At 38.9% G+C, this 25,890-nt stretch overlaps 2 protein-coding genes across 2 annotated transcripts in view; one reads left to right on the top strand and one right to left on the bottom strand.

The window, feature by feature from the left end:
* Window positions 1-189: 189 nt before the first annotated feature.
* LOC101859577 (translation initiation factor eIF-2B subunit gamma) lies at window positions 190-20,754 on the bottom strand. The gene is made up of 13 exons (XM_005101758.3): window positions 20,618-20,754; window positions 18,013-18,230; window positions 17,112-17,272; window positions 16,481-16,655; window positions 15,701-15,815; window positions 9,867-9,956; window positions 9,060-9,220; window positions 7,835-7,915; window positions 6,213-6,328; window positions 4,885-4,977; window positions 3,690-3,838; window positions 2,282-2,385; window positions 190-811 (listed from the first exon to the last, which is right to left on the bottom strand). The coding sequence occupies exons 2-13, from the start codon at window positions 18,170-18,172 to the stop codon at window positions 750-752; spliced, it is 1,467 nt and encodes a 488-aa protein (XP_005101815.1). The 5' UTR covers window positions 18,173-18,230; window positions 20,618-20,754; the 3' UTR covers window positions 190-749.
* Window positions 20,755-20,781: 27 nt separating this feature from the next.
* The window catches only part of LOC101864159 (serine/threonine-protein kinase D1), a gene marked incomplete at its 3' end in the record, with an annotated part of 13,116 nt that continues 8,007 nt past the window's right edge, over window positions 20,782-25,890 (top strand). The window contains 1 exon segment of the mRNA XM_013084494.2: window positions 20,782-20,950.

Raw genomic sequence — 25,890 nt, 5'->3', positions numbered from 1 at the left:
CAACACCTTCATAGTTCTTTTTTTGGCCTACATCACAACTGAACTTCAAATTTCCGCATTTTTTAAATGTCCAAACCCAGCAGTCTCTTAAGTCTGCACTTGGACAAGGAAAAAAAATAAAAACTCTATCCCAAATATGCCCAGGCACAATAAGAACAGGATAATAAAGAAAAACACAACTTGGAAATGTACGCGTTTCCAGTGTTTATTACATCATGCAACCTGATCAAGCACACAAAACCTCCAGAAAAGATCTAAAAGAAAAATAACTAATTGCATTTTAACATCCATTCCAGTCCTAAAGCAATCATTTCTGTTATTCTCAGGCATTCTTGATACTACTTCAAGGCTATAAAATCATCATGATGTTCTGCTCTATACATTTTCAAGTTTATATAGAATCTTATATTTCCCAATGAGAGAAAATGGTCAACTCTCCCTTATAACTGCACTATGCCTATAACAGTTGTGCAACTAGAAACTTCAGATAAAAGGGTTCTATGAAGATTGTTGTTTCCACTGGTGCTGTCAATCAGCAACTTTGAACTTGACTATGATTGACCAAAAGCTAATCTCCCCTAATTGCTAATGGACATTTACCCCCGAGCTCCCCAAAAGACAAACACAAGTCCTCAGAGTCGTCCACTAGCGCTGACGCTCCAAAGGCATAAGCAGGGCATCATGCAGAGAGGTAGGATGATGCAAAACCACAAGACAGACTTCTTCACACCACACAGAGTCTCCGATTGTCATTCTAGTGCCACCTCCATCATCTGGGTAACCGAACTTAGGGCCTCATTTGCATGCTTGGCTGAAATGGAAACAAAGTACACTTTTCATTGCTATAATCATCGGTGAAAAATAGTTATTGACCTTGGACAAAATCAATACAATTTCTAAAACGCATTCACCCCCCCCCCCCCCAACCTGACAAAATGACAACCCAAACAAGTGAACAAACAAAACAAAAAAGACAAACCAAATTAAAATACATGGACTTAGCAAAAGAATGCAAGACAACATACTTCTCTAGACAGTGCAATGAAAACCAAGCAAGAACACACTTTCACTTTCCCACTAAACAAAAAAAAAAATTGTTGGTTTATCTTATTTGCTATTTTGAAAATTATTGCATATTATTTTACGAGCCCCATCAACACAATAAAGATAATTTTGTAGGTGGGTTACTTCCACCCTGACAATCAGGACCTATCTAGGCTGAGAGAGATATCCTAGAAGACAGACAACGATATTAAATAAAACAAGTTTCCCACAATGGGAGTCGACGTACTTATGTCTTCTGCATGCAACAGCCAAGAGCCTAACCCTTACACCACAGACGCCAGTTTCGAAAGCGTGATGTCTCCAGTAAACAACCTTGACCAAGTGTTATCTGAACAGCTAACCATGAACATGCATGCTGCTAGATAAGCAGGGGACAGATTGGAGCAGTTTAGACCTTGCTGGTAAAATACTTGCTCTAAAAGTGCATTATAATGAAAATATAAAAAACAATAATAAAAGGAATGTTGCCACAAATCCAAACATTAATTATGAATTACACAGGCCTATGTGTTGCAAGTCAATTTTTCGGCACATACACTTTTATTGATATATCCTCTTAAAGCTAATTCATTTGTCTTGCATTTGGCAAAACAACAACGCCCATCTTGAACAGAAGTTTATATATTTGCAATTGAAGGAGGTCGGGATCTCCTGGAGTGAAAGGTAAAATTAGTGAGAAAATGGCTGCCAAAGTATGGCGACTTCTAAAGCTTGAATGTCCTTGGAAATGTACATTTTTTGTGCCTTTAATCAATGTTTTTTATGTAACATCCACACAAAAATGTGTTTGTAAAAGGACATAAAAGGTGTTGAGCCCCCCCCCCCCCAAAAAAAAAAGGAAAAAAAAAAGAAGAAAAATCAGAAAAAATTGCCCTCCAAAATACCGGTTTAATTAATTTCATTGTTTTCACCAGCACCTGATTTCACCACTCTGTCTCACATATATATTGAATTTTAAAACACCCCAGACTCAATCACTCAACTAGAAAAGCAAAGCCTACAGAACAGGCAACCCGTATTAGATGCAAGTCCTTGAGTGAATGTTTCCAAACCTGTGTAGTCCTCTAAACTGTCTGAAACCTGTCTGAATAGGCAAGGACCTCCCTTCTTTAGTCTAGCCTCCCAAATTCGATAACCAGTACTCACATTTTCCTAAAACGACTGTGGGAAAAAAAAGAGCTAAAAAGCTGGGGTGGGGGATGGGGGGAATACTCACACATTGTAGAAATGCTCTGCTTCTGACCAACAATGCAGCTGTTGAGCTCACATTTATCTCCAATTTTAGCAGAGTCACAAATGATGCAGTTACTGATGTTTGAACTGAAACATTATAGTACAGAGCATATTACCGGTACGAAAATTGTTTACAAATCAACTCTGTCCACAATCTTATGTAATTAGCTTTTTAAGATTAACACTTTTATTTCTTGCCTTGATCAAATCAAACAAAAGAATAACAACAAAGTAAAACTTGCCATAAATGCCATTTAGATTTATTTTTACACATAGAGGAAATCCATTTATTTCCAATACAAAGAAATAAGGAGAGGTAACATGTTGAAACTACAACATTACATCTTCAGAGAACAATGTTTACCAACCATACTTTTCTAAAGATTGAAAGGACTTGTATAACGCTCGATCCATGGTTACATTGAACCTGCAGCATACACTGACTATTATGATCAGTTACTAGATTTAGCAAGTTTTATTTTAAGCTCCTGATGCATCCGAGCAAAGGAATGAATGGAAAACCATGATCGCCGATGTCTGTCGCAGATCTGGCACTGGATGATGATGATGATGATGATGCACTAAATTCGCAGAGCACTAAGTCACTATCTTTCGCCTGCAAACACAACACATTCCATTGAATTCCTACCTAAATAGGATCCGCAAGGATACCCCACCCGACTGTCCTTTGGGTGACTGCCAGGATGAAACAGTACCACACCACCTCTTTACCTTCCCTGCACTTAGCAACCTGCAAAGCACCTACCTACCTGCCTCCCCAGAAATTGGAAATACTCTATACAACGACAAAACGCAGCTGACAAAAACCTGTAAATTCTTAGCCATATCGACAGGCTGAAGGGCTAGAACACAAATGGCCGCTGGATCAGAAAAGTAAAGTAAAGTAAGTATTTTAAGCTCATCCTGTTAAATTGGCCTTACATTTAGTATGTGGACTACTAGCAACACACAATAATTATTAACTTCCTCGTGTAAATTTACTTCTTTGTATATTTTATAGTTTTGAATGGGTTTAACCTTACAGTCTTCTCGGAAAAAATATAACACCGACTCAAGAAAAAAAAACAACCCCCTGCTAAGATGAAAAGTATTTAACAATCTCAAAGGATTTTCAGAAAGCCACAACATTATTTGCTCCCATCTGTGTCATTGTCAAGGAAAATAAAGATATATATTTCAGATACAAGAACATAACTATGTTGTTTTTATACAGTGTAATTATAGATTAACACCTCAGTGGCCATTCAGCCCATTATGATTTTAAAATGCACTGAGAGTCTGAGTTACTTTCCTTCTCGGTATGATGCCTTTATGAAAATTCACACTAAAACAACAATGAGAACTAGTACTACAGCCGTTTTGAAACTCACCTTTCTAGAATAGTGACATGATCCATGATGATGGAATTCGTAATCTTGACTTTATCATCAATCTTGCAGTGTCTTCCGATGACGGATTTCTTGATAGAAACCTTCTCTCCGATCTCAACATTTTCACCAAGAAGACAATCTGCTCCAACCTGCATTATTTTACAAAACAGAGGATATAAAGAAAAATGAGACACACAGACTCCAGGTTAATGTCCTCACTTTTCTCGTATCAAGTCATTACGGTAATAGCAAAAAGATCAAGCAACAATCCAAGATGTATAAGCCATACTGAAATAAATATCTGGAAAGCATAAATCAAAACGACATTTAGAGGCAATTAATATTTTTTTTCTCACTGAAGAGCAGAGCATCAGCGACTTATTTCCATAATTCAAATAAAAAGTAAATAAAAATAAACAAAAAAGGGACTATGGACTACTGGAATACAGTAGAACATGACTATAGCGGGACTTTAGGTTCCAGAAGAAAAATCCCGCTGTAGGCAAGTTCCCGCTATAGTCTACACTACACACTCTCCTCTTCTTTTACTGTCTTTTTGGCTTAGCCTAGGCCTTGGGCTATAGCCCATACGCTCTTATACTATCATACTCTGAGCGTCTAGGCTATGGCACATCACTTTTGGAGTGGCTCACGTAACGCGCCTCTCCGCACCATCTCTCTCTACTGCCTGCCCCACCTCACCTAACCAATCACAGAGCCGCACTGCTGACTGCCTGTTCGGAGCCCACCTACAGCCCCCCAACCCCCCCCCCCCAGCAAGAGCTCGCTCTATCTCTCCTGCTGTATCAAAGTTCGGGCCCTTCCTTGCCCTGTGAAACCCAAGCATATATAACTGAGTTTACATAAAAACAAAAAAGGGGGATTCCGGTAAGGTACCGCTTTAGCGAGTGCCACTATAGTCATGTTCTACTGTACTGTCAATTAATCAAACAGTTAATATGCACAGGCCAGTTACGCAATTACTCTAATCCCCCCCCCTCCCCCCGAACATTACTTCTACCACGTCATCACAAGCAAGGTGTGTGATAAAAACAACCAATGAAAGGTTTACTACCACCTACCACACACTGAAAGGAGAAGAAAATTAATAGAAAAACAAACCAAAAATTTTCGTGACAGAAAAAAATAATTCCCTGTCTGTCAATTCTCCATAACACAACACATTTTTCCCTACCTGTGACTTTGGCTTGATTGAGGTGGACTCTGGCACAGGTGGCATGGTCCCTTTGCTCTTGTTGTCAAGAAACTGGAGCATCAGTCGAGGGATCTGAGCAGACAGAGGGATAACGGTAAGGGTGAAAAGAAGTTATTATTTTTAGAGCAGAGAAGCACCTCGACACAGTAACAGCCATTTAGTGCTGGGAAAAAGTGAGAGAGACTGACAGAAATAATAGGGCTTACCATTGGCACTCTCTGACCTCCTGCGCAGTGAACTAAAGAGCAGACGGTATACAAATAGTTCATTTTAACTGCTGGCAATTTTCAGTTATAGAGACAGAAAACGATAGTGAACACTATAACCCTTTCTGTACCAACTACCCGTACATCAGTGCCTTTTGATGATGTGCTGATAACTTGTGGCACATAAAGAGTTGAGATCACTCGTAACTAAATATCATTACTATCATTCAGCAAGAACAGCATTTTCTTATATCAGCTGTATCAGTACAGCACCTGGATATGGATGGCTGGTGCCTCTATAAATAAATCATTGATGGTCAAAGGTCTGTATCAGTAACATAGAAAGTAAGTTGCTGTAGACAAAAAAAGCACACATATTCTATCTCTGGATTTGGGTTGGACTGCTATCAACACATGTCATTTTCCTTCCAAATATAATTCAATTTTTCAATTCCAGCACACACACACACACAATTTTACTTGGCTACAATGTGCCCTTGATCCCGATGATATATAGTTTAAAATCATAAAATACAGTAAAAGAACACTTTTCCATAAACAATAATAATAATAATGTAGATCATTTATATAGTGCCCACTCCTGTGTGAACACAGCTCGAGGCGCTTTACATGAATGCATCATGTACGAACAATATTCACGCACTCACACATGCACACCACATACACACACTTGCTTGCTTATTACACGCGCACGCTTACACATTGTTACTAAATGAGCACATACAAATACATAATAAAATAATATACACAGAGCAATTCGTTGGTTACAAAATACATAAATGGATACAGCCATTTTCAGAACATTGTACCGAATATGAATCTACTGACATAAAAACGATTTCAATAAATGCATCTTTAAAGAATTCAGATGTTGCCTAAAATTGCAAAAAATTGCGGGTTTATTACGGAACTCGACAAAAACGCGACCGCGATTTCTGGGGGGGGGGGGGGGGCAGTTCTATGTGTCCCTCTGAGCTTGAGACAATGTAGCAAGGAAAGTGAGTAAAGAAAGAAACTACAATAAACAATGATTATGAAATTCTTATATAGAAAAGGACTCAAAATAAAAGGTTCCATTACCTGTTTACAAGCTTCGAAATAAGCTGCAATGGTGTTAGCCCTCACACAGAAGCCTGCTGTTTGTCTGTATGCATAGCACCGGATCAAGTCCTTCTGTGGGCTGTCTGGGCTTGCACCTTCATCAACACAAATAAAAGTTCTTTACAGAAACCATCAATTCAAGTGTGAAATAAATAGATAATAATTTCCAAAAAAGTTGCGAATAATGGCAAACAAAAATAGCATAGACACAAATATTATGTAGAGGTAGTAAACCTTGCGTTCACAAAACTCAAAACTCATAGAAATAGACTGTTAAGTGCATAGAGCTAGCAACTGAGTGGGGATTTGAGCAATACAAGTGCTATCTTTTATTAAACATTATAAAATGAGAAATACTTCCCATTTTTTTCCCCTCCATTCATCAGCAAGTCGCCCAAGTTTAACAGAACCCACAAACAAGCAGGACCAGGCTCACTGAGGTAGTTTGCCCAGTGAGCTGCCTCAGTTGAAATGCCTTTTCATCACACAAAAATAACTGAACTCTATTCCAAGCAACAGACAATTTGCTAAAATAGTGATCATTATGTGAGTACCGTATACCATATTCTAAATGACATATTGCAGACACCCAGTCATTTCACGTAACAAATCAGAGCAAAGTGCACCAATGTTTCTTATCAAGTACTTCCATTTTTTAACCCTATCCGTACATCGTGTTTTACTATCGTATCTATTCAACGTGGGGAACTCTGTGCCACCACTTTCCAAAGAGGAAATTTACTCGTTAATCCAATGTGTACGCTTTGCCTACCAGTCTGTCAAAATGACTTTTTGAGAAATACTGAAAGTTTCAAAGAGACCTTCGTGCTAGAAGTATTCTAAAATGTGAAGAATACAACCCCTGGGGTACAAAATGACCCCTGGGCGTACGGATAGGGTTAAAACTGGTAAACATCCCTGTCTTCATTGGACCCCATTGGCAGGGTCTAAGCAGACCAATACTGAGTCAAAGAAGGTGCAATATATTTATATAAAGCAACAAATAGAAAGACCACCCATATCACTATGCACACTATTGGTGTCACGTCATACAATCCATTTAACATAGGGACAGGCTGACATTAGAATTTGAGTAAAGAGAAGCATATTGAAACAATAAAAATCACATACAGCATGGAAAAAGCAATTAGGACAGACTGATACAACAGAGGGGGAAAAAAAAAGTAGGATTTACCAATGGTGGCCTGCAATAGCTCACATTAGAAGCAAATCAAGACAAAATTAATACTGAACAAGATGAACAAGAAGCATACAACATTAAAGCACCCACCAATCACTTACAACCATGAAAATCCCTGACAAAACAACTAGTTGTTGTTATCAATCCAAAAAACCACACGTTTCCGCCATTTCACTTTAGTCATAAGTTCTATATATATATACTGCACTATCTGGCTGCTGGAGAGGAAGCCAACCCACTGGTTCCCCAATGGTTCAACAGACAAAAGTAGCTGAAGTACCGGTACAAGAAAGAAAATAATTCCTGACTGTGGCACATCCACCATCCATCCCCCTCCCCCTGCCCCCCAAAACAAAAAACAAAATTGCTTTCATTCTACGATAAGCAGAACAGAATTTACCAAAATTGCTGCTAGTTAGGGACAGGAAATTTGCCTCCCTTGTCAGGTCAAACTCACATCCTGCAACGTAGTCAATGAGATCTGAGGACAGTGGAATATTCAACCTTTCAAAACAGAGGAAATAAAGTCTGCAACAGGCATTCCTCACATTAAAAAAACAAATTTACTCCATGCAGAATTGATGCCTTTTGAGGAGAAGAAGAATCTTGACAATATTTTTTTCTCCTTATTCTCTGATTCTAGGAAAGAATAAATTATGGAGAAAAAACCCCAATTAAAAATATGATTTACTAATGTCATTCCCCACAAATTAAGGCAGGACCCTTTTCATGATCCATTTACAAAAGTGTATACAATACATTGGAGTGTGCACACTCAACTTTTAGAAATCCAAGGTTTCAAACAGATTTAAAAATCCCTTTTGAACGAACCTTTCATCATCCAATCACCCTTTTTCTGTGTATTTGATATTACATGCATTTTACAGTCCCTTCTATACTGTATTTGTGTAAAACACATTGAAGTTTCTATTTTATTACTGATTAATCATGTTAAGCAAATACCACAAACAGATGCAAGAATAACTTAAAAGAAAGGGTGGCAATTTAAGAAAACTCAAATGTTTGGAGTATTTTATTAAATTACGACATCTAACTCGTCACCCATGGCTACATCTTTTCTTTATGTGCTGACATGACTTGTAATGCGACACTAAAAACTCAGCATCTTATCCTGTGCGATATACATAAAGCTAAGGTATTTCCTTTGGGTGAAAAACAATGACAAATTCACACTAGTAGGCCTACATACATTTTCGCTGTGCTGCACACTTTTTCCGCACTTTCAAACCCCTCTAAATTGTGTTAAAAACGTCATTGTCAGAACGCCCTCATTACTGTTAAATTGAATTTTCAGGTCAGGAATGTTTTTATATTTCAAGAAGATCAAAGAAATTTGCCACTTTGAATAAACCATTCAATGTGCAGATTAAAAGACATGAAAGTCGAACGGTCAGTTACAATATAAGACTGCAGGCAAAACAGCTGGGCAATACAATAGTCAGTTTTTGAGAAAATTGCAAGTACCCGTGGGCATGAAAAAATGAATGGACAATACAAATGTAAATCAAAAAGTAATCTAAAGTAAAACAAAACTTAGTCAAGAAGTAACTCCAAAGTCAAGAAGTAACCTCATGTCATACCAAAATCAAGAAGCAACCACAAACCTTTCCTCTTCTCTGGTTTATTATCAGCATCGGCGGAGGTCATATCAGCTTCCTCGGTGGTGGTCATGTCCGCTTCCTCATGCGACTTGTCTTTCACCAGAGTGGACATTTGTTTTTTCACAACCTGGGGGAGTAGCTCGCCTTGCAGGGAGTTGATGTCACTACAAGAAGAGCAGACTATGTTGTTTCAGTTTGAGTAAAGAAAACAATAATGGTCACTTCGAGCTGGGAAAACCCAACAGATACAGTTTCAGTTTGGTTTATGAGAAGCACATCAATCTAATAGAATAATCATCCATTAGTGCTGGGGGGAAAAAAGTAAGACTGACAGACAGGTAGAAGAGATGGGGAGGAGTCGGGAAGAAGAGTATAGGTGCGAGGGTTTAAAGCCCCAATCAACATGATTAGTTTATTCAAGGTACCAAAAACCACAACACTATCATAGAAATCATAACTGATCATTAAGGGAAATGGTATTAACAACACAGTAATATAACCGTGGTGCACTCTCACTTTCTGTAGCAGAACAAATCAAAGAGACAACTGACTCTCACTTTAATGGCATATATATTTGCCAATATCAAACAATTTAGAAAGCCTGCCCTATTTTGTATTTTGTGTAATACAAAAGGCCAATCTGCTTCTTAATTTCAATTCCGCTACCATGGGATGTTACATGTTTTAAGAAAAGGTGCTAAAACTTTAATTATAAAATCAAATGATACCAAAATCAAAAGGGGGGAGGGAGAAGACCATTTGATTTTTCAGTACTTTGTAGCCACACAAAAAATGGAGCATCAAAATTACCTTCTGTTAATCAGATATTCTATGACAAACTTGTTTATCATATACACATGGCAGTCAGTCCACTTGCTTTGTATTCTTGTGCAGGGGAACCTAATCAGAGAGGATAATAATACAAAGTGTGAATAAAGCAAGAAAATGATATATCTGTCTGCCCCGGTCAATATCAGTCATAAGACGCACTGTTCTATTATCAGCTATGAGGCTCGAAAGGCAAAAAAGTGACTTTCCATGAAATTTTTGTTGTTTGGATATATTGAAAGTTTGATGTCTTCTGCTTCATATAAGATAAACATTAACAACTTTAAGGAACCATAAATCTTTTATTTTGGATTTATTTTGGAGGCATGTGTGGTTTGTTGTGAGCTTGGGTGACTAGATAAAGGAATTTGGACCTTGCTAGTGTGTAGCTGGGAGATTATTTTTAGAACCATTACCTCATGGCCACCTTTGCTTCAACCAAAGATACTCCACATTGCAGTATCTTTGCTTCAATGTTCTTCATTCGCAACTTTTTAAAGATTTTGACCCCTTTTCGAGTATGAAGGGTCTGAAATGTAGACAACCCTGATTGGTAAAATGGAGTAAAAACTGTAACTTCTAGCTCACTTCGAGCTTGTTTACGTAAACAGCTGAATGTGTCTGTTGACCGTTCAGTTTTACACTTTGGTTGACTTTAAAAATTCGTTTTCAATGTGTTTTAGTGCTTTTAAAAGATTAATTAACCTTCCTCTAGATCTCTCAAAGCGGATTCCTTACCAAGAGGCTAGCAGGCGGTCTATGTGTGTGTGTTGGTGTATTTATATGTGTGTGTACGTGCGCGCAGGCGCGTGTGTGCTCTCGTGTGTTTATGGTGCAATTGCAAACGTATAATTAGGTAACGCAAACACGGCACATAAGCCGACTCGCGGCCTTCCGAGCGCGTGGTTTCTGTAAAATGGGGGTAATTCAGATCTGTTTCTTTGCTCTTTTGCTATAAACACCAAATGCTGAACACTTTGAAAAAGTTCAGATTTCCTTCTTTACAATAGTGTAAGTTGTTTGTATATTATAATCCGAGTATGAGCTGGAAAATCGCCGTGGAAAGGGAAGCCCCTCGCGGTCGGTATACGAGGTGGGCCGGTTCAAAATTGACACTCATGCATTCGAATGCTTTGCACAAAGTTTGATGATTAAATACCATCTTTTCATTGGCGGAGAATTATACATCTTTAAGTGTGGTTTCCCATGGTTATTTTTGGCCTTTGGCGTTTGGATAGAAACCTTGAAAAAAAAAAGCGTCCAAGTTTTCAAAGATCATTTTAAACATGAAAAGTGTAAAATACCAGCAAAAAAAGGTTTCAATAGAAAGAACAATTCTTTTTCTATTAGAATAAAGTCATCGACTTGGAATTATTTTGCATGAATCCTTCCGCGGAACTACCGGGAGCACTCAGTACACTACAGTATTGAATCGACTTGCTCGCCGCGAGGGCTGGTGCGGTACCGGCCGAGACAACACTCGGTGTTTTTATTGAAATAACGACATATCATCGTGTTTGAGGCAATAAAATACTGATTTGTAATGATCTCACAGTCTGAAAAAAATTAGGCTTCATTTCTTTGTTATAATGATTGTACTCTGTTAATATAGAGATGTTTAGTGCACTTAGTACTCTTTTATTATCTTTCAAACATGGGGTTGCAGCCAGTTAGCGACTTCAGCAATATTTGATTTTTATGTTCAATTGAAACAGCAGCCATGCTTTTAAACATTGACTGAGAGGTAAAAGTATGATACAAAAATTCTCAGGAGACACAGGCCTTTCATGTGAAACATGAATTTGACATACAGCTACTTTAAAAATTTAGTATCTGATACCTAGTATAATGCTAATATTTTGTTGCATTTGATGTGAAGTCCATTTTCGTGAAAAAGTTGTTTGGTCCATAAGTTATTTCTCTGTAAATGAATAGTTTTCTACTTCTGTATGTTACCTTGCAGTCGCATTGCCAAGATAGCTGCTAAATTTCAAGTCTCTAAGTCGCATTGCCAAGATAGCTGCTAAATTTCAAGTCTCTATCTCAATTGTAAGACCCCCATTGCTAAGGAAACATGTTGCTCAACTTCGAAGGCCATTTTCTCCTTTTCATGTTTCCTCACCTCGCACAATTAAAAGTTCTGTATTTTCGTCAAATATGGTCATATTTACTTCATTCTTGTTTTAAATTGTAGGGAAAAGGTGATAGTTTTTGAAAATAGTGTTAACTCAGTTTTGAAATTTCCTTCTTATGACTGACATTGAGGGGCAGGGACACATATATAGTCAAAGAGGAACTTAATCCATCACAAAAAAAAGAACACTTCAAAGAAACTTTTTCAAGAATATCTTTAAAAATGCTTTAGTTTTTGGACACAGAAAAACATGTACATATTTAACACAGGTTACAGAAGAAACAAAGTTTACTTTACTCTTCAGGTCAGTAGAGAATTTTCATTCAGACCAAAGCCTCCCAGGGGCTGATCCTAAACAGCAGTAGGGTGGGTTACAAAAGTCTATATAACTTTCAAACAACTAGGCCCACATCAACATTTTTGGTATGTTTGTGTTCAGAAATGAAAGTTGCATTCACTGGTGTTTATTTTATATGCATTTATTGAAGTATAAAAATAGACTATTGAAGTAAAAGGCCATTAGCAAAAAAGAAAACTGTTGCAATAATACATAACACCTTTCACAAAAATATGGGTGTAACTTAATAAAACTTCAACACAAAACCAAAGTAAAAGAAGCAAAAAATGTTGATATACATTCTAGGATTACATCAATGGGCTTTGAAGCTCATTCTTCTGAAATACACACAAATATAAAATTTTGTATCAGAACCCACATTCAGCATTAAAAAAATGTAAACACAGCTAGATGTCTATATATATATATACACACACGTTTTGTTATACAATAAATCAAAGGCTTACATCTATATTTTTGTTTGAATGTATGGATAATATGAAGACTGTGTCTTCATGCACATTTTAAAAGTAATTTTGAGTAATTCTTTTAAGTATCCAGGTGTAAGATAAGGTGTACAATAACCATATATATATATTTATATATATATATATATGAATGAAAAAAAGTCACATTCACATACATACGATGAACTAACCTGAATAGAGCTTCAGCAAGATCCAACATGTAGATTTATAATATCCAAATTGAATAAAAATTTTGTCTCAGCATAATACAAACAAGAAAACTGTCACTATAATTATTTAAGGAGCAATCTTTGTCCCATGTATCCACTGTTTGTCAATCCAATGACACGAGAAATCAACACGCACAAAAATTCTGTAAAGTACACTATTTACAAAGGAAGAAAATTCTCACAGGGCATTTCTGCGAGAGTGGTATTTATAAAAACAGTCTCTTGGATGCAGAAATGGTCTGTCACTACAATCTGAGCAGACAAAAACTGTTCTTTTGCGTCCCCCAACTGGTCCGCTGCACACAACACAATTTCGGTCCCTCCTGTTGTACTGGATCAGATGCATCTTGGATGTGTCAAAGAGTTCAAATGAAACTAGCTGGGCAGGATCCACATTGTTGTTCAGGGTAATGCTGGACTCCATTTCTTCTACTAATATACTTTTGAACTTACGAAGCTCAACAAGCTTGTTGCTGGGATGTACCAGAGTGTAAAGAATATAGATCTGTGCACATTGACTTGGGAGTTTTTTAACAGCCAAAAAAAAAAATTCTTCCACCATTTTTTAGACCGGTGCTCATGAACACCATAATATGACATATTCTGGTCGGCTGTGTCACAGCCATTCATCGCTTGATTGTATTCAACAACCAAGGCTGGCTTGCTAGCTTCACCAACATTTACACGAACAGTTTTCATTTCAGCATTTGAATTTGTAGAAACAAGAACAATGGTTTTTTGGCTTTTTTGTCTCGCCAAGCCACAAACAAAATCTTGTTGTCGTCTCCCATACACCATCTTGTTTCCTTATGCTTCAGTTTGTGTGTCTTCAATTCCTGCGGAAATGTTTTTCTTGTGACTTGGAGAGTCCCCTTGAAGTAAAAGGCAGTAAACCATAGGCAGCCCGGTATAATACCTATCTACGAAAATGGTGTGCCCTTCTCTGCCGTGTTTCAAATATCTTCTCTGCTTGCACAGATTTGGGGTTACATTCAGGGTCATAAGAGGTGTCTTTCCAGCAGTACAAAAGAAAGTTGTACACATATCCAGTCAGGCTATCCCACAATCCAAAAGTTTTGATATGGTACTTGTGTGGTTTCGACGCCTTGAACTGCTTATTTGTCCATCTCCCTTTGAAACAGATTATCAATTGACAAATTGTCAAAAGGAAAAAATGCAAACTGAAACCTGTCAATCAGCATATCTATGAAAGGCTCAATCTTGTCCTTTTGCTCCCCACCAGCTTTACCAGCATGTAGCATGGTATGGTATATAGATAAAAATCAGTCGTGGCAAGGAAAAACCTTGAAAAACCAAGGAAAAAACCAGTAGGAAGGGGATTTTGTAAAATAATCCCCAACTCTCGGTTTTTTGTCCATACAAATGACAATAAGCACCATCAAAAATCTAAAATAGGTGTCTCTGTCAATGTCTTCCCATTCATCATACACAGAACGTGTCTTTAGGTGGATTGCGCTGCTGTCCTTTCAACTTTGCATAGCCAATCATTGAATTTATGAGAAAGTCAACAAGCCTGTTGTCAAGAAGTACTTTGAAGCACTGCAAAGTCGCAGACGTATGGTCCAGGTTTGCATTTATTCCAGCTACACATGGAAAAGCATGCCGAAAGTTATTTGAAATTTTGACTTCCTTATCCTTATCGATCACCTGCCACTGAAGCTGGCGGTTAGCAGTCTCTGGATCATCTACAGTGGGAACTAAGTGCTGTTGGTCATTTGAAGCAGCAGCACTGTGACTGGGTCTACAAAATTTCACCTTTCCTTTGGCTTTGCCCTTTCCTTTACCACTGTAGCTGGTAGTACTGACATAGGGAAGTAGGGCAGAAGCCCTAGGAACCTTGCGACGTGTAGATGTTTGAGAAGTAGAGGGCATGCAGGGGGTTGTGGATATTCTTTCAGTATCACTTACAGCGCTATTCCTGTCCGAATCTGAGAAATTGTCTGGAATGAAATCATTGTTCTCATGCACAGCAGAATCACTATAGAGGCTATCAACGTCTGTGTCAGGGCTTTGTTGGAACAAATCGAGTGCTTGTTTAGCAGTGAGACGCTGAGGTGGCCTACCTTCTTCAGCCATGATGATCTCCGTAACTAGCACAAACAAATTAGACACAGAAAATCAGCAGTACGGAAACAAACCATCAAATCTAGCATATGCGCTTCAACAAACGCTACAAAATGAAAGTACAAATAGAAATAGACCTATTTTCGGCATCTGCGACCATAATTCCGGTTGATGTCGTGAAATGTTACTTTTGAGTGTGTTTATAGAAGGCTAGTGTATCGAGCCCCTATGCCGGCCAAATCCATTTCGCGCAGAGCTGCTCCCACCGGCCCACCGGACATGAAGAGTTAAAGATTAAATCGGGAGATTGTACTAGTTTTATATCAGGGAAGAGTCAGAAAGCGTAATTAAATTACTTTATCAGTCGTCATTCAAGGTTGCACAATAGTAAAATATGACTGTGTAGAAGATGAGTTCACAGCATTTAGTAGAGGAACAAGAATCATAAAGTTTGATTTTTTATAGAACAAAACTTACACAACTTGTGCCCTGTGGAAAATAAAGTGCTAAAAGCTAAAAGGTCTGTAGCACATGACAGTTATCACAAAGCACTCAAAACTTACCTGTCCAAGAATCTTTTGGACAGGGACAAGTACTCAGAATCCATGTCAATCTGGGACCTCCAAAACAAAATGTGGTCCTCATTGTTTGATTCAAATCCAATAGAGATTTTTTCAGCTGAAAAGGAAAATAAAACATATTGATGTCAGTGCTAACACACTAATATCCTCTCTCACAAATACAATCCCCCATCTACAAAAAGCCCAATTCAACCCCAACACAACAAAATACTAAAACAACACAAAAAAGGAAAATCAACACCATACACTAAAACCTAAAAATAAAGTCCTTAGCAAGTCTGCACGAAAATTTTTAAAATACATTTTTAAAAAAATAATTGACATATGAAACAGTTGTACCCAGCTTACTTTCACAACAGCGTTTCATTTTCTTTCAGAAAGAAACTTAAACCCTTCCAATATGACATGTGGTGCACTCCCTGGTACATCAGAATGGGCGAAAATTAGGCACTTCCAGAGTGTACCAGGTATGCCAATATAGCATTGAAGGGGTCAACAGGGACATTTAGCTAGCGCTTTTTTCAGAATGCATTTTGTGAAAAAGATATATGATTAAAAATGATACAATGAAAACTAAATGGCATATCAAATATGAGCACTATTCTTTCCAGGCTAAAAAGAAACAGATATTTCCATTGCCTTCACGAAACCCCCTCCCAAACATACTAGAAGCAAAAAAAAAATACTGACTTCTTTTTTGTGTATTCAATTAACAAGTGAACAAGTGAAACTTTAGCAAAATTTATAGAACTGGAGACTCACATGCTGCGTTTTTCTGCTTTGATTTGAAACCTGGCACCAATGTTTCTGCAACAATGCTGGTAGGGAGCTGGGACAACATGACAGTTATGGAAGAGTTATGTTTTCTGTGCACCGACATGAAGTCTGTGAGGTCGCAGTCCGATATAAGATCACAGCTCACAACCAATGCCGTTGTCTTCTCATGACATGGACAAAGAAATAAAAAGACCTTGTTATGATTCATATTTAAGTATAGCAATGGATATGACAATTCAAAGTAAGGCAGGACAACTGCCTCAATTAAAATCCACTACTCAGACGAAAGTGAAGTCCGCCACAAAAAGAAGAAATAAGGCATGTTGCTTTGCGAACAGCTTAAAACCAATGGCGGAGGAGGGGGGGAGGGGGGAGGGAGGGATGGAGGGAGGGAGAGAGGGAGGGAGGGAGGGAGGGAGGGAGAGAGAGAGAGAGAGAGAGAGAGAGAGAGAGAGAGAGAGAGAGAGAGAGAGAGAGAGAGAGAGAGAAAGAGAGAGGAGAGACAGAGGAGAGAGGGGAGGAAGAGAGACACAACAACATGCAAGAGCATTCCAGTAGCTGTCATAGGTGTCAAACAAGAAACTAAACAACCAGCAACTCCACTGACAGCACTCACCTTCACTTTTGGAGCCACACGCCTCAGGGAATCTGCTGTGCCCAAGTCTTCTGAGTCCGGAATGCTAACTATCTCAAGCCTTGCCAAAATTGGCACAGACTTGTCGCTCAAGATGCTGTGCATTTGTTTTTCCCAGCTTTTCCTTGTAATAATCACAATATCTGTTTGGAAGACGACATACAGTTCTATTCAATTTGCAATAAGTACAATTTCATTAGCATTATGATGAAGTTGCATATATATCTCTGTAATATTCATTTCAAACATTTTATTGTATTCCAGAGTATTTTTTTAAAAGTTTAATTTACACTTTTAATTTATCTATAGAGAGTGGAGAATCATATCTAAGGTACTGTTAACTTATTATTTTATATACTGACTACAGTAGCTTCATTTGTGTAAAAATAGAAATTAATTTTCAATTTTGTCAGCCCAAAGCGCCCACTCTTTTCAATATCAGAATCACCATGGGATCTTTAGAGTGTAAAACTTTCATATTGGACCTCTGAAATTTTCGTCCTTATACCCAAAAAGGCTAGGAGCTTGTTCTGACCTATACTTGGATCAGGGAAAGTTGAAAATGTGAGAGAAAAAAAATTGACACTGATGGGGATTGAACTCTGGACTTTCGGGTTGACTGACAAACACCATACCCTTTGAGCTACTGAGCACCAGCATTTGCTCCCAAATTACTTTTGTCACTTCTGAAGAGACTATTTACTCAACTAAGTCTCTTGAAAGGTTACGAATAATGATTACTCATTAACAGCTTTATGATGTCTCATCAAATCACCACATTAAAAATCCAGACAATGAACACAAGACAATAAACTGTGGAAATATGCTTAGAAGTTATCAGTTATTATTAAATCATTATACAATGGGAATTATGGATTCTCACCTGAAAACCCTGCCTTCTCCAGAGAGCGTATAGGGTACCATATCATAGGAAATCGACCCACAGGTAGCAAGGCCTTTGGACACTGGTTGGTCAGATCAGTCATCCTCGATCCTGAGCCTGCAGCCATTATGATGGCACAGCAGTCTCCTGTATTAGCCATGGTTGATACAAGAGACTAAATCCTTTTCATAAATTTGAAGAGAGGACCCTGTTGTGGTCTGCAAAGGAACAAGAAAATAAAAATTACAAATACATGGGCGGATAATGCCAACATTGCAAAGACTGTACATCTACCAGATGGCCTTTACATAATTATTCCCCACCTTTATCTAGAAACTACCCTCCCTCCCCAATTACAAGGACTAGTGCCAAGAATAAGCCATTACATCCTTATAAATCTGTGCTGCCTTGATATACCACAAACCCTCTAGAAAAATTTTGTTTTTAAGAAAAAGGGTCCAGCAGACAGTTCGGCACATCCCGTGATTGATCATTCATACTAAAATGCGAAAAGACACGAAAAGACGCGATCTCTAGGCCTACACTTAGCCTTCTCGAACAAGGGCGAAAAATATCGGAGGTCCCGTGTGCAAGTTGCGCACGTTTAAGATCCCTTGGTGGTCCAAAATCGATAAGAGTAGGCTTTGGCCGCCACTCAAGCAAAACTCAAAATTTCCTTGCGAGCGCCACCTACAAAAAAAAAAGAAAAAAAAAAAAAATTCATGTGGAGAGAGTTGCATGGCAAAAATCCACAAGACGTGTTTAACAACATTAAGTTCCACTTGTCAGTGGAAGGAAAGTCCTATCACAGTAATTAATAATTTCATATTTTACTACTAATAATTGTAATGCCACAAAAAAGAAAATGTGTTCATCATGGCGGAACCTAAACAAACTTGTAGGGGCAGTAGATGAAGGATTACCCCAATTTTGATCAAAATAAACCTGAAAATGAGTTTGAAGTCAGAAGGGACACAAATCTGATGTCTTTTGGGGTCTTTTTCGTGTCTTTTTAAACTTTAGTATGAACCCCCCCATGATCTCTTCCTGTCCTGTCTCCATGAATTTATATTTTGCAACAGGTTTCGTGACGAGGACATGTTTCTTGTCATGCTGAGCACTGTAGCTGACAATTATCCCCTATAAATGTGCTACAAACGTAAGTGCCTCAATATGCAAAAGTAGTATAAACGTGTTATTGATGTTTGGGTCTAATAATGTGCTACAGTGTACTAATGTGTTATTGTTGCACATTGAGTCTAATAATTTATGCACCTAAAATGCACTTTCTAAAATGCTTCCCGTCCTGCCTTGCTCGTGACTTGCCTCAGGCTGGGTAGAGACCGGGATCACTTAGGGCAAAATGGCTTTGAATTGTGCCGGAGCCGAGTTTTTATTTTATGATGAATTTGAGGCCAGCCTGAAAAGTTAGGGCGCTTCTGATAAATGTTTATTTGTCAAGAGGTCATCACCCGGGGAGAGAATAGTGCAGGCGAGTCTTTTGGCTATTCTCACCCGGTGCGCGTTCACCGTTATAGCCTAGATCTAGGCCAACAAATTTTGTGTTCATCCTAAACCACAGAATTCTACACACTGTGATAACAGAAAAATTGTAGAATTCTGTGCCGTGAACAAACGTTCCATTACAACTGTAGCCTACTAAAAGCGTACAATTTTGTCTGTGGGCAGTGGAGAGAGAGAGAGAGAGAAAGAGAGAGAGAGAGGAGTAGCGCGAGAACTTCCAGTCAAAACAAAATGGCGACCCACGTAGTTCGGCTCGATTTGAAAAGTTAAATAGCCGTAGCATCTTTGTAGACAACCAAATTAATTTACTTTTGTGCTTTAACATAATTTCTTAACATTGTTTTGGTCAATTTGATCGTCCACACCGATAGACAGTATTCAGAAAGAGACAGAGAGAGAGAGAGAGAGAGAGAGAGAGGGGAGGAGTAGATCTTGCGAGAACTTCCGGGCAAAACAAAATGGCGACCCGCGTAGTTCGGCTCGATTCAAACAGTGAAATAGCCAGCATCTTTGAAGACGATCAAATTAGCTTACTTTTGTGCTAGATCTAGATCTAGTCTAGATCTATAACGTAATTTTTTCTTGGCTTTTATCAATTTGATCATCCACATCGATAGAAAGTATTCTGAAATTAGGAAAAACAGGTCTTGTTTCAAACCGGGTGAGAATAGCCTACGGTCGCAAGTCTCACCCGGGGTGAGAGGTCGATCGTATTTCTATTCTCACCCCGGATGAGAATAGCCACTTCCCTGCATAGACACTTCCATCTTTCGTGCCATGCGGTTGTCTATACTTAGATGTAGTAACGTGATCGGAAGGGTATCCTGGTCTGACGTCAAACAAGATGGGCGCCTTATCTAAAAATAGTTTGCGTCTTTCTACTTTTAATCATATGTGTACGGCTAGCCAACCAGTCTAGTCTTCCAATAATAAACAATTCATTCACTTCACTGACTTAAAAATTGAACAGGCATGCACTCCTTGCATGAAAAAAGACAATTTAAACTTAATAAATCTTTTCATGAAGATACTATTCTGCAGTTTTCATCGCGCATTTACAACAAATATATTGCTAAAGTACCTTGTTTATTTCAATATTGCAAGAATTTCAGTTTCATCATCCAGTTCCCCTTCCAGCAGTAACCATATTTCACTGTGCCGGAAAGTTTGTGATCACTTTCATAAATGAGTTCTCTTCAATAACCCGGAACTAACTCATTGTTGTTGCTGTCTGTCGTTTGTCACGTGACTGCGACCAAACATGGCGGGCTGCATTTTGTATCGCTTCCTGTATAATTGAACTCTCACAGACATAAGAGTGACTTTCCATCATCGAGAGTGCTTAGTGCTAAGCATCACTTTGACGTCTTAGTTCTGAGAATCTGTATTGGGAAATAAGTCTCACATCAAATTGGTGAGTTCAGCTCTAAAAATAGACTTATTAGCGATTTTAGAATCGAAAATGTAGTTCAAGATTCTAGATTAAGTCAGCTTGAATAGTTCCAAATGTAGATATCTAATTAATCTAGCCTAAGTCTAGATCTAGGAGTTCTAGGAACAGAGAATGAGAGAGAGACTTAAGACTAAGAGTATGAGTAAGACTGTCTTGATCTCTAGAGATCTACACACTCTACTCTAAATATCTTTACTTTTTATTAAATCTAGATCTAGATTCTAGATCTAGAATCTAGTCAGTCTGCTAGACTGATCTATAGCTAGCGGAGTGTTTGTTGATGAGCATCATTAATATGATGTGAGCCATGGCACTGTCTTGTAGTCTTGTAGGCTACTCCTGTTGATGACAATTCAAACGCTCATTTACTCACTCATTGTCTTTGAATTTGAATCAGATTAAGATTGTCAAGAAAGTCCTTGCCTTAGTCTTAGTGTAAATTTCACCAATTGCCACCACAGACGCCACAAGACAGTAGTAACAACACAGTATCATTTTGTTTTAAATTAGAGAACTGACAGTCAATGGCAAATGGTGAAGCAATTCAAAATCTGAATTTATTTGATTTGGCCTAGCCTTCTACAGGGCTGGCTCAATGGTTGTATAGGGGGCTTTTATTCATTTATTTTACTGTTAGAGGCCAGGCTAGAGGTCTCTACGTACTTGCCTCCTATGCCTCTTCCTTTCGGTTTTTGACTTTACTACTTTTAAACACGCAACTGTTTGAGTTTGGCCATGATTGATCCCCTCGCTGTCTTTCTCCAGGACCTGGCATAATTAATGGGAGTGTATACAGACCAGGTAGCCGGGAACAAAGTCACGAAGTATACTTGTGATTTCGGAAAGTTTCAGCGCCCTCTTGGCTCAGGGTAGACCTAGGTTCTTCTAGATCTATGGCCTAGGTCTAGATTTAGACAGACAGACCATAAATCATTGATCTTGTTTCGAGACTAGCCTAGATCTAGGTCATGTAAGATATCTAGACCAGATCTAAATGAAGATTGCGGATCGAATGTATTTTTGATGAACAATCGTTTTTCCTCTGTTTTGGAGTTGGAGGAATCACAATTTGCAGAAAAGAATGTACAATGAGTAACAATGTCATAATTTCAATCGAACAGTCACCCTCTCTATTTCTCTGCCTCTCGCTCTCTCGCTCTCTCTCCTCTGTGCATAGCTCGCATTCTCTTTTTCTTTGTTTGTCTCTTTCTTTCTCCTGACCTATTTCCCACTCTCTTTCTCTCGTTCTGTCCTGCCATCTGGGGGATATCATACGTTTTGCTAGCTCTTCCCCATCCCCCTGCTCTCTCTCTCTCTCTCTCTCTCTCTCTCTCTCTCTCTCTCTCTCTCTCTCTTTCTCTCTCTCTCTTTCTCTCTCTCTCTCTCTCTTTCTCTCTCTCTCTCTCTCTCTCTCTCTCTCTCTCTCTCTCTTTTTCTCTCTCTCTTTCTCACACACACACACACACACACTAGATCACCGGGTCTAGGCGCTGAAACTTTCTGAAATCACAAAAGAGTTCCCCTACCGGGTCTGTATACTTCGTGACTTTGTTCCCGGTTACCGGGTCTATACACTTCGATAATTAATGTCTCATATCTGCCTTGTTGGGTTGAGTGCTTGATTTTCACCTGTGTGAAAATGAGGCATGTAAATGCGTTTAGAGAGGGGTGTAAAAGAGTAAAGTGTGTTCAGGCTGCACTCATTTTTAGACCAATTTAAATGCACTCTCACACACTTTATTGTTGTTCAAAGTTATGAATAATGACAATTATTAAATTTTTACATGTACAGTAAATAAAACCAGTTTTTAATATTTGCTTTGAAATTTTATATCAAGAGCTGCCCTTTCTTCTTTTTCTGTTCTCTGCTTTTAAATTGAAATAATGACTTCTGAACCCAATGTGTAGCATTTTTGTGAGTGGAGGGTTGGAGAACACCACTTGTAAGTTTTCTTGCCTTTAAAATTTTGTTCTGTCCTTCATTTATTTGTATAGCGTGTATAGTCTGTTTCACTCTTTCCCTACAGTAAATGACTGTTACTTTGTCAGTGTACTTCTCCTTATAAAGTTACGGTACTCCTTCACAACTTTAGAAGCTAATGTTTGATCTTGAATTTGAACTGTATTGCAGTGTTGCACATCTCTCCCTCTCCTTCTTCAAAGTAGAATGACAAACACAGTCAAGCATTTAGGTGGTTGCTTATAGGTCCTTTTCCTTTCTGTCTGTTTTACCATTTCCCAGCACAAAATGGCCATAAATTGTGTCTGCTGTGTGTTAGAGCTTGCATTTACTCTGAGGATGGTTGGAGGGTGCCACAGGCTAGGCTTCTTCATTTCTTTTCTGTATTGTTTCTTTAATTATGTTCAAGTTGAACAAACAATCTCTCTCTCCTCTCTCTCTCTCTGCCCCCCTCCCCCCCTTTCCTTCTGTCTCCATCCTTACCGGCGTCTCTATTTGGCACTTGTGGTTGGAGGTTGCCACTTGTAGGTCCTTCTTTTAAATTTTCTCTCTCTGTTTTTTTTGTTGTCTATCAGTGTTTCTTTTCCTTGCACTGAGTGATCTCTAAACTTATCTCTTATCTCCTTTCACCTCCTTTCCTGCTCTCTTACCATGTTCTGTTGTCTGCTTTCATTTCCCAGCACAAAATGGCCATAAATTGTGTCTGCTGTGTGTTAGAGCTTGCATTTACTCTGAGGATGGTTGGAGGGTGCCACAGGCTAGGCTTCTTCATTTCTTTTCTGTATTGTTTCTTTAATTATGTTCAAGGTGAACAAACAATCTCTCTCTCCTCTCTCTCTCTCTGCCCCCCTCCCCCCCTTACCTTCTGTCTCCATTCTTACCGGCGTCTCTATTTGGCACTTGTGGTTGGAGGTTGCCACTTGTAGGTCCTTCTTTTAAATTTTCTCTCTCTGTTTTTTTTGGTGGTCTATCAGTGTTTCTTTTCCTTGCACTGAGTGATCTCTAAACTTATCTCTTATCTCCTTTCACCTCCTTTCCTGCTCTCTTACCATGTTCTGTTGTCTGCTTTCATTTCCAATTTCTGCCCCCCCCCCCTCCCACCACCACTTTTCATTACCACCTCTGGGCTCCTGACTCTTTCTGCAGCCTTTCTACTGCTACTCCTTGGCTCCTTCTTACTGCTGTCTTTCAGCCGTACCCTTGATCTTAGGGTAGGTAAGATCAAACACCTAGCCTTCTCGGATAAGGGCTAAAAAATCGTGGGGGTCCTGCATGCAAGTTGTGCATGTTAAAGATCCCTTAGTGGTCCTAAAATTGATAAAGAGTAGGCTTCGGTCACTACCCGGGCAAAGTTCAAAATTCGTACCAAACTGAAAATGTTTAATTGTGTTCCACGCGCTCATACCTTATATATATATATATGCAGTTGCGAGCACCGTAAAACACCTACAAAAAGGAATAAAAGGTATTAAGTGATGGTCATTGTGCAGATTCAATGTATTATTTATAATATCCCATTTAAAAAAACAACAAATCTCTTTTCTCTTATTATGAACTTCTCTATTAACTTTCTATTCTCACAAGCATTTGTGGTGAATTGGTCAAGGTTTTCGTTGAACCTTTGCACTTACAGGACGTGAGTTCAATTTCTGAATGTTTTTTCTTGGAGGGGAGGGGGGTTGGGGTTGGGTATCTCCGTTTATAAATCCCTCTCAACTCGGATTGCCTATGACAGGCAAGGTCAAAGCAGCTTGCCTTTCTTTATTCTTGATGATATAAATTGTGTCAATAATTGCTCTCTTACTGTATAATTAAATCACATGTCTGTATTAGTCATGGGTTACTGATGGGAACTCCTCTGGATCTGGAACACCTTCTTTTTTTGGCATTATTTTTTTCCCCCTGATATACAGTCGAACCTGCTTTAACGGAAACCGGTATAAAACGGAAACCTGTCTTAACGGAATTTTCCCGCTCCCCCTTGATTTTTTCCTCTTTAATTACCTGTATAAAACGGAAACCTGTCCAACGCGGAAATGGAAAGAAAAATCCACTCCCTTCCGAGGGTTTCACCTGTCTAAGACGGAAAATGCTTTACCAGCTCAGCACTGATTTAAAACAAAACTCGTAAGTTTGGTTCCGCCTGCTCTAAACTTAACACCACGGCCATACCGCTGGGCGCGGAAGGGGAGTAGGGGTGCAATTTGGGGGTAGATGTTACCCTATACCCAGCCTATACACCATCATGTGAACCCTGAGCTCTGCAGATGGTCAGGGTAGTGAGGGTGTGAAATCTCACGACTGCCTGTGAGAGTGCTCAAGTACCGAGCCACTACGGAAACTTTCTTGGGTAGCCGGAAGCCAGAGGTGGGAAATAGACTGACCAATGCCAGCCGAGAAAAACGCTCCTCGAATCGTTGTTACGTGATGGCAGTGAGGGGTGGCATTGGTTGACTGTGCTTGTTACACCGATGGGTGGGGCTAAGGGTGGAAGCAAAGGAGATGTTCAAACGTTTCTGTTTTTAATAGGTCAAACAGTGATCCTATGAAAGGCAAGCACTGGTGGTAATTGGATAAGTAAGACTGACGCATGTCATAGTTATGGAGAGTTGTGAAGTCTTGACCACTGCTTGCCGATCGGACAAGCGATCCTTGATCCCACCGGCTGGGTCTTTGAACTACCCCCCTCCCCCTCACCCTTTCCATCTCCCCCTAAATTCCCCTGTCTAAGACGGAAAATGTCTGAAACGGAATTTTTTTCTCGCTCCCTTGCGATTCCGTCTTACACAGGTTCGACTGTATATATTTATCCAAAATGTGACAATTGTCATGCCAACCCACTGTGAATACATCTCATCTCATCATTATATTCATTTAGGGTAAAAAGTGCATTGTTGCTTCACTTGTTCATACATTTCTTCTCTCTCTCTCTCTCTCTCTC

Source organism: Aplysia californica, unplaced genomic scaffold (assembly GCF_000002075.1).
Source record: "Aplysia californica isolate F4 #8 unplaced genomic scaffold, AplCal3.0 scaffold00298, whole genome shotgun sequence".
Lineage (NCBI taxonomy): Eukaryota > Metazoa > Mollusca > Gastropoda > Aplysiida > Aplysiidae > Aplysia > Aplysia californica.
This window is presented reverse-complemented; position numbering and strand designations above follow the sequence as displayed.